Source organism: Rattus norvegicus, chromosome 3, assembly GCF_036323735.1.
Source record: "Rattus norvegicus strain BN/NHsdMcwi chromosome 3, GRCr8, whole genome shotgun sequence".
NCBI classification, from domain to species: Eukaryota; Metazoa; Chordata; class Mammalia; order Rodentia; family Muridae; genus Rattus; species Rattus norvegicus.
In genome coordinates this window covers 73,511,187-73,526,356 of record NC_086021.1, presented here as the reverse complement: position 1 = coordinate 73,526,356, position 15,170 = coordinate 73,511,187, and the positions used below count along the sequence as shown (strand labels likewise).

At 45.2% G+C, this 15,170-nt stretch overlaps 1 protein-coding gene across 3 annotated transcripts in view; it reads left to right on the top strand.

The window, feature by feature from the left end:
• Positions 1-15,170, top strand: part of Stk39 (serine threonine kinase 39) — a 266,876-nt gene that overhangs the window by 62,041 nt on the left and 189,665 nt on the right. For all 3 annotated transcript variants that reach the window (XR_010064688.1, NM_019362.1, XM_008761922.4), the window contains 1 exon segment: positions 10,035-10,143. Coding sequence is in view for 2 of the 3 variants with exons in the window: in NM_019362.1 (NP_062235.1) it covers positions 10,035-10,143 (109 nt within the window). In the remaining variant the exon portion in view is untranslated.

The window sequence follows — 15,170 nt, the reverse complement described above, 5'->3', positions numbered from 1 at the left end:
CAGGGCCGCTGGTAGCTTTTTCTTCTTTCTCTTTTTATCACCGCTGGCAAACAGGCATGATGGCCCAGTTAGGGCTAGATTGGAGGTCAGCAGAGACATCCTTACTTCAGTCCTTCCTCCCTTTGCTGGGACCAGCGTACCATCACGGGCTGTATGCACCTTAGCAAGCTGTTTAAAGGTTGTGCTTTTCATTCCTTTTGTGCTCGGCCCCATCAGTCTCTCCGAGTCTGTCCTTTAGCTGCAGTTAATTTTCCTGAACCCCTTCTTGCCGTAGCGCCCAAGCTCTGTAGAACACACGCGTAGTTACGTATTCAGTAAAGTAAAACAATGAAGTTCTCAATCTCAAGGATGCTAAGTGAGTGGATATGTTGCTTTGGTCTTTACTTAACTTCAAACTTTTGCCCTTTGAGCGTCTTGACAGATTAAGAGATGATGGGAGGAATGGCTCTGGCACTTCAGAATATACTACTGTTCCCAACTTCTTCTGAAACAAAAATAACTAAGAACTGAGAGTGTAGCCTGCCCGAGGTCACCGGGCCTCTGTGGTCCAGATGACAGACATAGGAGCTTTGTCAGAGTTGCTGCGCCCTTTCAGCCTCCACCACTGCTGTTGCTTGCACTTTTATTATTCCTACGGTTTCCCACTTTGGCAATGTTTGGACATCCGGTATCCTAATAATCCTTTAATTCCATGAGCGTGTATTATCTCCAGGTTGGAGCACTGCCTCATCTCAGAGGGTGCTGTGTGTTAACTGGAAACCATTGTTCTTAGAAGAGACAATGGCCACTGGGGTCTTTATCTTGTGAGCGCATTATGTCATAGAAGTCACAATTATCAACTATTTACCAGCTCTTGGAACATCTGCCTCCCCCAAGGGATCTTTCACCCCCAAGACCGGTACTCCCTGCCCTGTTCCCAACCCTCAGTTCTCTCCCTGAGTTCACAGCCCTTGTCCCACGATGGGAGGAATCTATATGCGGGGCCAGATGTGACCTCACACAGCAGTTTGTACCTTTCCTGTAATCACGGCCTCAACTCCAGGTTTTGCTGAATAAGGAGACGAGTTGTTAAAAGTGCGAAGCAGGGTGCCAGCTTCCCCCAGGATAAAGGGGGAAATAAATGTCAGATGGACTCATCGGGACTGAGTAATTGCTGATTTAAACTTACCTTTTGAAATGAGTTCTGCTCCAACTCCTCAAACTGGTTGAGGATATAAAAATACATTTATCTATTTATTTGATAGTTACTTAAATATCATTTCTATAGTGTGCTTAGTCTGTTTGTATCCTGAATTTCAAGGCTGGTTGTTAGTGCAAAACCTCCTTTGGTAGAGTTTAACAGTAACTGGAGTAGGGCACGGACGGTGAATAGTTGCATTCACGTACGGACTGACATCTCGTACTCCAAGCACGTGCTTTCACTCTGTATTCCTCCGCATTTTTCTCGTCTGTTTTGGAGTTTGCCTGTGACTGACTCTAGTCTGTCAGGATGAAATGACCATTGTGGATAAGGTCTGCGTTACGTCCTTCTTAAGGTCTACCTTATGTCCTGTTTCAGCATGTGCTCTGACCATGCTAAGATTTGTTGACCCCACACTTGGTGCCAACCAGAATTCCACAGTGATACTGGTATAAATGGAAATACAGAATAGCTTATCACCTCTGGAACATATCCCTTGGTTGTGAAGCAGGGGTTTCTTGATTTCACATTTACCGTATGCTTTAGACGCTGGAAGGTTCATGATCCCTGGACTGGTATTGAATCAGTCTCTTCTTTCTGGAAGAGGAGCAGTGAGGTTTCTGAACAGAGTTTTGAGATTTTTGGTTTCTTTGCCCCCTGTGGGTTGGGGGTTACTTTAGCAGGCTGGTAAACAGATTGCTTGCTGCCCAGTGGGAATTTAAGGCTTGCTAAGTGAGTCTGACCCTTGTCCTGCAGACTGCTGCTGAGCTCTTTTGAGTCTCCTGAAAGTGCTTGCTTCCCCGGTTTGGGGTCAGCTTCAAAGGTTAGGAGCACTGTCCTAGGGCACTTTTGAATCTTCTTAAAAAATCCACTATATAAGCGGAGAACTAGTCATCTGTTCGTTGAAGGCATCTGTCTTTTCAGACCATCCTCAGATGATAGAATAAATTCCATAAACATACCATTCATTGTTATTTACCTTGTCACTGAACTTTTCTTCCAGGGTGTTGATCTTTATCCAGAGGCTACTGAACATTTTCGACTCACGAGCTAATTTGGCAGGTTTTTTTTTTTTAAGCATCTCATCACTCTTTGCCTCAAACGTTGCTCCCCCTCCCTCAGCCTCTCAAGTGTTGGGATTACAGATGTGTGCCACTGTGGCCAGCATTTTCTCGAACCCTAGGTTTTAACCATTCGCCTCTTACCTTCGTCTCTGACTTGAGTCCCTGTGTTTAGGTCTGTCTTCGGCTTAGTCAGGGACAAGTCAGTTTCATCTCTGTGCCGCTGAACTGTCAGCTCATTGTCATTAGTGATTGTAATTATCAGGCCATACATTGTAGGAGAAACCTTTACCCAGCAGCTGAAGCTCTCGTTTCTTTAAGAGAACAAGGCAGGAGGAGCAGGAGAGAAAAGAAAGGAAAGGAAAAAAATAGTTCAGGCATGACATTATGAAATTATGTAATGATTTTACTTTGTGATGGATGACAGATGTGAACACAGTCACCTCAAAGGAAACAGTGACAATACAAAATGCTGGCTGCTGGCTGCTGTCGGAAGGGGAAGCAAAGGTCCCAGGGCCAGAGGACTTGCCTGTTTCCTACTTACCCAGCACAGCTGCCCAGGGTAGGGAGAACTCACCCTGGGGCCCTTTCTCTTTCATTCAAAGGGAATCATATTAGATGGCAGGAGTTCGCCTCTCTGAGAGTTCCAGGATTGTGGCTGTTTATAAAGCTAAGTTGTGTAAAAACACACCTTCCAGATTCACTTAGACCAGAACACAGATCACCAGTGGGTTTGCTGGATGTTTACTGCAGTGTTGTGCTGTAGCAATGAGAGTCTCTTGTGAAGTCCCCGACCAGGGTGTGCAGCGTGCTTTCGTTATGTCCATGGTGAAAACCTTCCGGTCTCCTGAGCCTCCGTCGTCAGAGCTCCAGCTTCTGCCCCTCTCCTCCTCTGTCATCCTTGCAAAGGCAGTTTGCTCTGTCACAGACTAGATTCATCGATGAATCAAGACATCTTTTTTTCTTGCCTCAGCAAAAAGACATTGCTTTCTGCTGCTCGGCTGGCTATTATTTTTTTCGTTCTTTTTGTCTTCCGTTCCCTCTCTTCTCCACCCTCTTTTCTTCCTTTCCCCTCTTTAGAAGCATAAATTAGCTTTGATTTATAGAGTGTTTTGGAGAAACCAGAGCTTTGGATGGTTCCCTAGTTTAATGATCATTTTGAGAGCAATAGTCAACCTCTGACCATAATTAGATGCGGGCTCTCCTGCCTCTTCATTGCAGCCCCACTGAGAACAACCCCCACCCCGCCCCCTTTATTTGAGGCTTCAAGAAAACAAACAAGCAACCCCACAAATAAAACCAAACCTCGTCAGTGGAGTGCTAGCAAAGTTAGTCCTTTTTCAAGTCATGTTTTCCCTTCATGGCAGGAAGACTATTCTGCTTTCGAAAGCTTCCAGCTTTTCGAGTTGGCCTCCAAACAGTAGTTTATGCGTGTCCTGGAGTAGTTTCTAATTCTGCTTGGACACATTAATTTTCCAATTAGTGAATTGTCTATCCACAGTCCAGCTCTTTCCTCCTCAGATGTGGGACCTATTGCATCCTGCTCCTCAGTGCAGTCTTACCTCACGCCTTCAGTGATGAAGTGTGTGTGTGTGTGTGTGTATGTGTGTCTGTGTGTGTATGTGTGTGTGAGAGTGTGTGTGTTTGTGTGTGTGTGTGCGTGAGTGTGTGTGTGCGTGAGTGTGTGTGTGCGTGAGTGTGTGTGTGCGTGAGTGTGTGTGCGTGAGTGTGTGCGTGTGCGTGAGTGTGTGTGTGCGTGAGTGTGTGTGTGCGTGAGTGTGTGTGTGCGTGAGTGTGTGTGTGTGCGTGAGTGTGTGTGTGTGCGTGAGTGTGTGCGTGTGCGTGAGTGTGTGTGGTGGGGGTCTGTAAGTGTTGCCCAGTTGGAGGCAGAGTTCCCTACTTCCCCAGTTGGGCAAGGGCTATTTTGAAGACATGGACACATGTTAAGTAAATGGGAGAATAATTACTTATGTCCAAAGCAAATTCGTTCCTGTGGTTCCGGACTTACATTGACCTATAAATATGTATGATTTGGTTGGAAAAATAGTTTTCGGTTTTAGAATGTCACATTTAAAACTTATGTCATAGTTTTTTCACATACTAATTAAATAATACCAATTGAATTAATATTTAAATGCATTTAAGTGCCAGAAAGTGCATTAAGCGTTAGAAAATTTTGCTGAAATGGCTAAACTTGATTTTTAAAACAGTGGTTAATAATGAACACTGCAAAAGAGACTTCTTTGGGCTTCTGTTTTGTCAGCAACAGAGACCTGCCTAGTCTACACTCATATACACAGGAGGAACGGACCTACCTAGTGCACACTCATACACAGGAGGAACAGACCTGCCTAGTGTACACTCATATACACAGGACGAACAGACCTACCTAGTGCATACTCATATACACAGGAGGAACTACCTAGTGCACACTCACACACAGGAGGAACAGACCTGCATAGTATACACTCATACACAGGAGGAACTGTCTAGAGTGCCCTCATATACACAGGAGAAACAGACTTACCTAGTATATGCTCATATACACAGTGGGAACAGACCTATCTAGTGTACACCCACATACACAGTGGGAACAGACTTACCTAGCGTATACTCACATATGCAGGGGGAACAGCCTTGCCTAGTATATGCTTATACACATAGCAGGAAGGGAATGCTACCTAGTATATGCTCATATACACAGGAGGAACAGAGAGCTACTTAGTATACACCCATATATGCAGGGGGAAGTATGGAAGGCATTTCAGATTGAATGCATCTTTGGTCACGTGTCCCTTTTTTGGATGCTGAGGACTGAAGCTGGGGTCTCATGCTGGAAAGCACTTTACCACCCAGACCCTTACTTATGTCTCATGGCTTTGCACCTCACCTTTGCCATCGTTCAAGAGCTCTGGACAATGCTTGGGTTAAGGCAAATACCTTTGCCCTTTCCTGTTGCCTTCTTTTCTATCTTGCTTTGTGTTTTCCACGGGGAATAAGCCCATGGCTGTAAAATTGGCTGTAAAATTACCTGTGTGCAGTGTGCAGGAGAGCTTAGAAGGCTGAGGCTTGTCTCCCTCGGGCAGGTGGTTCTTCCCTGGCAGAACTCGAGTAGGGCCCTGCACTCTGTTGTGGGACAGGGTAATCCTCAGAAAACAGATTTACTTCACTTTTCTGCTTACTTTGTGCTGGCATGACAGTTTGTAGCCTCTTTAGCTTTTTGGTTCCCAGGAGTTTGACATGCCGGTGACCAAAGACATTCTCTGGGGTGGGTTATTTATTTATTTATTTATTTATTTATTTATTTATTTATTTATGGCTTTGTGAGACAAGGTTTCTCTGTGTAGCTCTGTCTGTCTTAGAACTCACTTTGTAGATCAGGCTGGCCTCGAACTCACAGAGACCAGTGCTGGGATTAGAGGCACTCACACCACACTGTGCTCTTCATGTTAATTATTATTAATAATATTATTAATGACATCATCTATCTAACTTGTAGTTTTCTCAATCACAGTTGTGGATAAGCTGAGCCTGTTTCAGGTTCTGTGGAACTAACCTGAGACTGTGTGTGAGCTCTGAGTGTGTGTGTGTGTGTGTGTGTGTCGTACACAAATGTACATGACTGCTGCTGTTTATTAAAGACCATTTAAGCCAACTTAATTTTTTTTTCACTTTTTTTCCTTTATTAACTTGAGTAATTCTTATTTACATTTCGATTGTTATTCCCTTTCCCGGTTTCTGGGCCAACATCCACCTAGCCCCTCCCCCTCCCCTTCCTTATGGGTGTTCCCCTCCCCATCCTTCCCCCATTACCGCCCTCCCCCCAACAATCTAGTTCACTGGGGGTTCAGTCTTAGCAGGACCCAGGGCTTCCCCTTCCACTGGTGCTCTTACTAGGATATTCATTGCTACCTATGAGGGCAGAGTCCAGGGTCAGTCCATGTATAGTCTTTAGGTAGTGGCTTAGTTCCTGGAAGCTCTGGTTGCTTGGCATTGTTGTACATATGGGGTCTCGAGAACCTTCAAGCTTTTTTGTTTGTCTTTACACACAGTTTTGTGTCTCCACAACCAATCTCGTAAAACCCGAGATGTACACTCTGCTGTCTCAGCGAGCAGATATTTCCCCAGTTTGATTCCCCACTGTACCCGGGAGATTTCCCAAAAGGTCGAAAGGTCGACACTGTGACAACAGCTCTCTCTTTAAAACTTCCCAAAACTAATTCAAGCCGATGCAGAATTCATGCTTCTCTAATACAGTCTTTTTTCCTTTCCAACTTAAAACATTTAGAACTTTCTCACTTCCATTCTTGCTGTCAGTTAGAATGTGCTCCCATAAACCCAGATAGCAAACCACAGGAAAATATTTCCAGAAGGAAACGTCAGAGCACAGTTTTTTTGTTCGTATGTCACAGTGGAAAATTGAGTATTTGATTCCTTCCTTGAGTTGGGCTTTCTCTGCTGATATTTGTCCCCTGAAAGATGCAAGGGTTTGCCTCATACCAGTATATCATTTTCATTAATTAAGAACTTGATGTGACATCTTCATAACTGAACCTGACAGCCAGGAGAACACTTTGCCCTTGTAAAAGCTTTGTTAATAGTCTTCTAATTTTTGGCAAACTTTAAAAATGGCATAGTTCGTATTACTTACTTGGTATGAAATTAATCAATAAAATTCGTTTTGGCGGTAAAGTGTCGTGTTGCCCAGGCTGTCCTGAAATTCCATACGTAGTAGCAGAAAATGACCTTAAACTGTGGCTCCTCCTCCCTCCACTGGATAAATGGAGAGGACACCACCGATCTCAGTTTCGTTTGGTGCCAGGGGTGGAAGCCAAGGCTTCCTGCCTTGTGGGCAAGCACTCTACCAGTTGAGCTCCCTCCCCAGACCTTAATTTTTACTTATTTTTAACAATACTTTTTATGGTATATGGTATAAGTTAGTTGTAGGCGGTGGTTCCCCTTCTGAATGATGCTGTCACTGTCGAAATAGAAACTGGAGAATTACTTTCTGAAATCTTTTTATTAATTTGGTTATCCCCACATCATTTAAGGATTCATTTAAACACTCGGAGAACATCACATACATCGTGAAGATGTATTTCTGCTCTCTCTCACATTCGACCAACAAGATTTATAAATGTGACGTACTTTACATTTTCCTCAATTTGTCTGTCTTCAGGTGCTTTACCCCGTGTCCTTTTCACTTTTTGCACTGGCTTCACAGAGTGTAATGAGGGATTATAAACAAAGCAGACGCACAGTAACAAGGAGACAGATGGCAAAGATCCAGCGGCAGAAGTGAAGCTGGCTCCTGACGCCATTGTCCCCATCTGTGTGCATCACAGGAAACTCCTTGAGCTGTCAGGGCCAGTGGTTGTGTCACATGAACCTTCTCCAGGAATAGGTGAACAAAGTGCTGGGGTCAACCCTGTGCCTTTATGCCTGAGCAAGACGCCTATAACTCTTGCAGTGTGTGACCAGTGGCCGTTCCGGTGAGGTCCAACAGTTGGAATATTACTGTGTGTCTCCCGTTCTTCCCCTCAGTTTGTGCTCAGCTAGGCAGCACACGGGAGGGCCCGATTCCTGCCTGGCCCCCAGGCAGCATTTGGGTTGTATTTCCCGACCTTCTCTCTGCCACTTTGCTGAACTCCAGGCTCAGAATGAAGTTCTGCTCCTCAAAGCTGGGTTCCAGGTCTCACAACATAAGCATTGCTGAGAAGCCGCCTACAAGGTACCCTAGGTGTGATCCAGACCTGTTGTGTGGAACCCGAATATTTCCACACTCATGTGACCCCCGGGTTCATATTCCAGCTTCAGAAGCCCCAAATTATGCTTCTGCATAGGCTGTGACCCGGTTAAGGGAATCCGAACTGGATACAAAGTTTCCCCTCCGTCCTTGGGCAGTACAGTAGTACATTTTCTTACATATAAACACTGGTAATTCATTGTCCCTTTTGATTAATAATCTGAAAGATTGGCAGTTAGGAAGCCGAGAGCACATTCATTAACAGGAGTGTATGGTGATAGTTCAGGAGTTTGTCTGCAGTCAACATACTTCATCTGTTCCTGTGCTTAGAGATTGGACCCTACCTCATGCTCCAGGCTGAGTGGCGGAGGCATTCACTTGCTCATTGGATGATGTTGACTCGGAAAACCTATGGTTGGGATGTGTTTCATTTCTCCTCTAGAAGCATCTCATGGCAAAAGAACATGATTCTGGAAACAAATGACACCTGATCTTAGGTTTACTCAGATCAAAAGAAGTAAGCGGTTGCAAATTGTCACCTAGAGAAGGAGCTCACTGGCTGAGGGCAGTGAGGAAGGAGAGCATCTGCACAGGATAAAAAGAAAATACAAAAACCTCAGTCAGTTTCATAGGGCTCTAGGAAGAGCTTTAAATCTATGTAGGTATTAAGGCGTGTGCCTGTCTGAATGTATTGCCATATTTTAGCAGAGTTATCTGATGTGCATGATCTTTTTGGTAATTTGAGGATTAGTCAATACTAGATATGCACGATAGTAGCCCAAATTGGAATGCACTGGGTTGGTAGCCTAGTTAACCAGAAGTGCAGAATAGAGCATTCGTGAGGTTGAATGCCAAGGCCCTCCTTTTTTTCATAACGAGCATGTAACGGCATGTATAAAGCTTCTTTGGTCACCATGCTGTTCTTTTGCTGCTGGACAGCAATGTGAGGGGAATGGCACTTGAATTATGGGCAACTGGTTTATAGTCATGACTTTAAACACCAGACCAAAGGCAACGTGCCCTCCCTCATGCATTGCAAAATGAGCCTTATCGAAGTTTTTCTTGTGCTTTATTGAAAATCTTTGTCACTCTATGTAATCACACAAATTTTGTTCTCTGTGGCAGGCAGTGTTTGTAAACTGAACCGGCAAGCGTTGCCTTTCTGATATCTTGTCAAGGAGGACAGTTAATGCACAGATGCTCTTAGAAACTTCAATGTGCTTCCAGTTGCCGGTATCTCTTTCAGGGGGAGCCATTGTGTCTGATGGTTCTCAAGTTTGCTTTACCTGGCCTGCACCTGTGCCCTCACCCCTCTTTTTTTCCCCTGGAGGAGTATCAACTGAGGCATAGTTTGTGGAATGGTAGGCTGGGATTTCCTCGTTTAGCCCACTGCAGAAACAGAGGCAGTTTTGTCTCCTTTGGATGAAGGTTAAGATATGGTCCGTCAGAGTTGAAGCTGTTCACTGAGACCCGGTTCTCCTTGTAGCTTGCTCAGGCTTGTCTGCCTGTCTCTGTCTCTGTCTCTGTCTCTGTCTCTGTCTCTGTCTCTGTCTTTCTCTCTGTCTCTCTGTCTTTCTCTCTGTCTCTCTGTCTCTCTGTGTCTATGTCTCCCCACCCCCCTCTCGATGCCTTCAGTTCAGGCAAGCAGCATACAGTTCTGTGTTGCACAGCCTTTGGCTGGCATCACGAGGGTCATCCAGGTAACACACTGCGCTGAAGTTCTGACCTGTGTCTGACAAATGTGTAACTAGACAGTCTGACCAAAATGTAGCCTCCACCCACCAGTTGTCTTAGCTTCATTGTCCTCTGTGAGGTCTTCAGAAAAGTTTCAAATCATTCTCTTGGGGACAGATTCTTCCTTGACTAGGTTTCCAAGGGCCTTGTCTTTCTCTCTTGAGGATGCAATTCTTGTGGGAGAACTGGAATTATTGGGATTATTGGGGGAGGGGGTTGTTTCAATCATCTGATAACCAAAGGGAGGCACAGAGGGAAGGCTGGTTACAGTACTGTATCATGCTTTTCTTTCTTCTTCTTCTTTAACTTACAGAAAGAAATTCAAGCCATGAGCCAGTGCAGCCATCCCAACGTAGTGACTTATTATACTTCCTTTGTGGTCAAAGATGAACTTTGGCTGGTCATGAAATTACTAAGTGGAGGTAAGTGAGTTTCATTGTTTTGTGGGAGCCTTCATACTGAGGAAGATTTTAGACTTGATGCCCCTCAGTTCTTGGTTTGAAAGGCCAGACTTTATTTTTAAATTAATTTATTCATTCACTGTATATCCCAATCACAGCTCCCCCCATCTCCTAGTCCCTCCTTTACACAGCCTCTCCTTCCCCTCCCCATTCTCCTCTGAGAATTGGGAGGTCCCTCCTGGGTACCAACCCACCCTGGCACACCAAGTTTCTTTTAGGACTAGGCATATCCTCTCCTACTGATGCCAGATGAGGTAGCCTAGTTAGGGGAACAGGATCCATAGGCAGGCAACAGTCAGGGATAGCCTCCAATTGTTGGGGGATCTGCATGAAGACCAGGCCACACTTCTACTACATGTGTGTGGGGCAGCCTAGGTCCAGCACATGTATGCTCCTTAGTTAGTGGTTCAGTCTCTGAGACGCCCCCAAGGGTCCAGGTTAGTTGACTCTATGGTCTTCTTGTGGAGTCCCTATTTCCTCCAGATCCCTCAATCCTTCCGTCAACTCTTCCACAAGACTCCCCGAGCTCTGTCTGATGTTTGGCTATGGGTCTCATGCATGCGTTTCAGTCAGCCATTGGGTGGAGCCTCTCAGAGGATAGTTACACCAGGTGCCTGTCTGCAAGAATAGCAGAGTATATCACTAACAGTGTCAGGGACTGGCGCTTGCCCAGGGGATGGGTCTCAAGTTGGGCTTGGGCTGGGCTTGGTTGTCTCTTCCCTCAATCTTTGCTCCATCTTTGTCACTGCACTTCTTGTAGGCAGGTCAGATTTTGGGTGGAAGGATTTGTGGGTGGATCGGCCTCCTTATCCTTCCACTGAGAGTCCTGCATGGACACAGGAGGTGGCTGCTTCAGGTCCCATGTCCCCTACTGCTAGGAGCTTCAGCTAGAGTCATCCATAGACTCCCTGGAGCCTCCCTCATCCCAGGTCTCCTGAATGTCTAGAGATGCCCCTACTCCCCAGCCCCTGCACTGGTTTCTATCCACTCTCCGAGGCCTTTGTTGCCAGCTCCCTCTGCACCTAATCCTCCCACCACACCCCAGTTCCCCTCCCTGCCTCCCCACCCCCTCTCCCACCCAGTTGCCTTCATCCAGCTATCTCCAGTGACTGTTTTATTTCCCCTTCTCAGTAAGATTCAAACATCATTCTCTGGGCCCTCCTTGTTACTTGGCTTCTTTGGTTCTGTGGATTGTATAGCATAGGTTTCCTATATTTTATGGCTAATATCCAATTACAAGTGATATGTACCGCGCATGTCCTTTGGGTCTCGGTTATCTCACTCAGGATGATATTTTCTAGTTCCATCCATTTGTCTGCAAATATCATGCTGTTTTTAATAGCTGAGTAACAAGCCATTGTGCAAATGAACCACGTTTCCTTTATCCATTCTTCAGTTGAAGGATATCTGGGTTGTTTCCAGTTTCCAGCTCTTACGAATAAAGCTGCTGTGATGACAGTTGAGCAAGTGTCCCTGGAGGACGGTGGAGCATCTTTTGACTATACGCCCAGGAATGGTATAGCTGAGTCTTGGGGAAGAATTAGTCCCGATACTCTGAGAAACTATCAAATTGATTGCAGAATGGTTGTACAAGTTTATACCTTCACCAGCAATGGAAGAGTGTTCCTGTTGCTCCACAACCGCACCAGCACCTGCTGTCCCTTCAGTCTCTGGTCTTAGCCATTCTGATAGGTATATGGTAGAATTTCAGGGTTGTCTTGACTAAGAACACTGAACATTTCTTTAAGTGTCTCTCAGCCATTCAAGATTCCTCTGTTGAGAATTCTCTGGTTAGCCCTGTACCCCATGTTTTTAAATTTAAGCATTTTAAAAACCAAAATGCTTTTTGTTTTCTTGGTGTCTACCTTCTTGGTTTGGATATTTGCCCCCTGTAGCAGGTAGGATTGGGGAGGATCTTTTCCCATTCTGTAGGCTGCCATTTTGTCGTGTTGTCAGTGTCCTTTAAAAGGCCAGAGTTTTTAATATTTACATTCAAAGCCTTTCGTAGTGGGATTTAATGTTCTAGAGTTTGTGTCCCCTCCTCCATGTGTCACGTATTCTGCCCCCTCCCCTTCTGGATTAGAGGATGCTCATCTCCCTAACTACCGTGTGTTTTCAGAGGACTCTATTCCTTCCCTCTCCCATACCTCTCTTCTGCCTTAGATGTTTCTCCTTTCTCCATGCAATCATGTCCTTTCTGGAGCTACCATTTATTCTTTTAAGAATTATTAGTCAATCTTTGTGTCTTTGTGTTGTGTGTGTGTGTGTATGTGTGTGTGTGTGTGTGTGTGTGTGTGTGTGTTGGATCAAACCCAGGGCCTTACACAGGTCTAGTGCCAAACTGCACCTCAGCCCAGTCCTTACTCTTCAAAGTCCTTTCAAGGCAATTCAGATCCTTAGCATGCTGCATTCTGTAAAAGAGGGAGAGCTCTGTGGACTTGGGCACTTGAATGGTGACCACCATGGTGGAATCTAAATTCCTATTCCACACACTTTTAAAGTTATCTGTGGTGGCTGGAGGCTATGATCCTGGTTAGTGTGGAAACTGTGGACTCCCTGAAGAAAAAAAACCCACCCATTGAACTTGATACATTGGACCTGGCATCCGTGACTACTCGCTACATTTTGCTACAGTTTATGTGGAGAGAAATGCTTGCCACCCTGCTGGCCTGGGTGTCAGCTGTCCTTGGGAAGAGACCTCCAGCCTCAGGTCTCTCAAGTCAGTGACAGTTTACTTTCCAGGGCTCTCTCACATCCATGGGTTTTGCGTGAAAGCAAGCCAACACCTCAACATCCACATCAGAGAGGGAATTTGAATGATGACCAGCGGCTTCCTGCAACACTTACTCAGTCTCTAGATCCCACTCAAGACAATTCAAGCACTTGTCTCATTGCAGCTCAGCACCTTCAGTGTTACTAGGCAGAAGCTTGAAAGTTCTGCAGTGTGTCCGCCCAAGTCCCTAACCCTCACAGGCTTAACGGTTGGCCTGAGACTGTGTAGCACTTTAAAGAAACCATGACACTGTATGTGTGTGAACTTATCACAGAGTGGCCTTCTGGAAAGAATCATGTATTTGTAGTTGCAATTTTTCTGTTAATAGAAATATTCTTAATGCTTTTAGAAAAAAGAAAAGAAAAAGAAGGCCTCTCTCAGTGTCAGTCCTAGACACAGAACCTGCAGTTTCCTCAGCAGATGTACATTTTCTCTGGATTGTCTCTTTCTGGTGGTGTTCCCTTTGTACAGCTCTGGCCCTGTCTTGGGATCAGGAAACAATTTTGCAATGACTCCGTAGAACCAGGACTAGTAGGGCTGGGTCTTTAGACACAGTACAAGCTAGGACTAAATTAAGTGTGTATTTTAATTAATTGTGTTTTTTAAAAGATTTGCTTATGTATTTTATGTATACAAGTACTCTGTTTATTTACATGTGTGCCTGCATGGCAGAAGAGGGCATCAGATCCATTACAGATGGTTGTGAGCCACCATGTGGTCCTGGGAATTGAACTCAGGACCTCTGGAATGGCAGACAGTACTCTTAACCACTGAGCCATCTCTCCAGCTCCTAATTAATTATTTTTTAGTAAAAGAAACCCTCTCGTACGAAGCAGAGGCCTAGGCATGAGATGGAGTCTCTGTAGTTAGTGTGAGTTTACATGGGTGGGCCTCCGTGGGATTCTAGAAAACATGTCCCCACTCTCTCGGCCCTGCCTCCATTTTGTTTTCTTGAGTGCTCACTTTAGTTTGTAATTAAGAAGGAAAAACAAAAGGCTGGAGGAGCCATAGAGCTGAACTGTAGCCCTGGACTCCGGTGTACTCACTTCCTTGAGGTAACTCCAGTGCATTGGCAACAAGGCAGTCTTAACCAGTTGAGGCAGAGTCTTCTGGAATTTCACTGTCTCTGAGAAAATGGCAAGTTCTGGGGACCTGGACCCCTAAAAGTCTCCAACTCTGTCCCAGTTGAAGAGCTCACCTCAGCTAGCCTTTCACTTCCATAAACTTGAGCACACGCCTCGTATCTCTTTTGAGGACCAGGAAGAAAATGCACTGTCTGTCTGAGAGTCCAGTCCAGTCTCCAGACAGGGCTTTAAAAGTCAGGTACTGTTTACAGGAGGCTCCCACAGGAAAGGGGAGCGTCCACAGATAAGGGCTCGAGTTCTCTCCTTTCAGAAGGCTAGAAGTAAGCAGCCGCCAGCTAGGTTATATACTTTTAAGAATAAAGCAATTCGTGCTCGGAATCATTATTTTTCTAAACCACCTAAAAACACGAGAGCTGATAGATGAACAAATGCTTTCTCCTCTCTAAGGAGGGAAGTTCGCGTTTGTTTTCTGCTGTGGTATTTAACCACGTGGAATCTCCTCATGAGGGGCAGGCACCTACAATAATACCCGGAGGGGAGACTCAGCCCTCTAGGTCAGTCACAAAGAGCCTCGAGCAGACCCAGTCCTGAGGTAAGGTCATTTGCTAACTGTTCAGAAATGCTGAATCTACAGGTAATTAGAGCTTCAAAAATGACCCAGAGGTGTAGGATATTTATTACTGTGTGTCAAAACATGAATTCATAGTGCCTAGGATACCTATCTGTATAGAGTAACAAAGCACTAGGTATGTATTGATTAGAAAAGCCTGCGCATGAAGCATACATGAAAATCAAGGTTGCTTAGAGCCTCACAAAAGAGCCCTGGGGTTGGGGGGCAGTGGTGTGAAGGCACTCTGCCCGCCCTGCCTTATCTTCGATGTAGGTGACAGGAATGGCTGTTACTGCTTCCTCTTACTTCTCTGCTGTCTTTTTCTCCCCTCAAACAGCTTTGGTTAGTGACTTCACTTGTTTTCTTTAAAAAAAATTTTTTAATGTTTTTTATATCCTTTTAGTAGATAGATTGATATCATAGCTGTTTTTCAAACTCTGTTGTTGAAGCTGTTTCTGAACTCCTGGATTCCACACACTCTTCCATTTCTGCTCCCCCTGTGCTCCTGGGGACCCCAGCC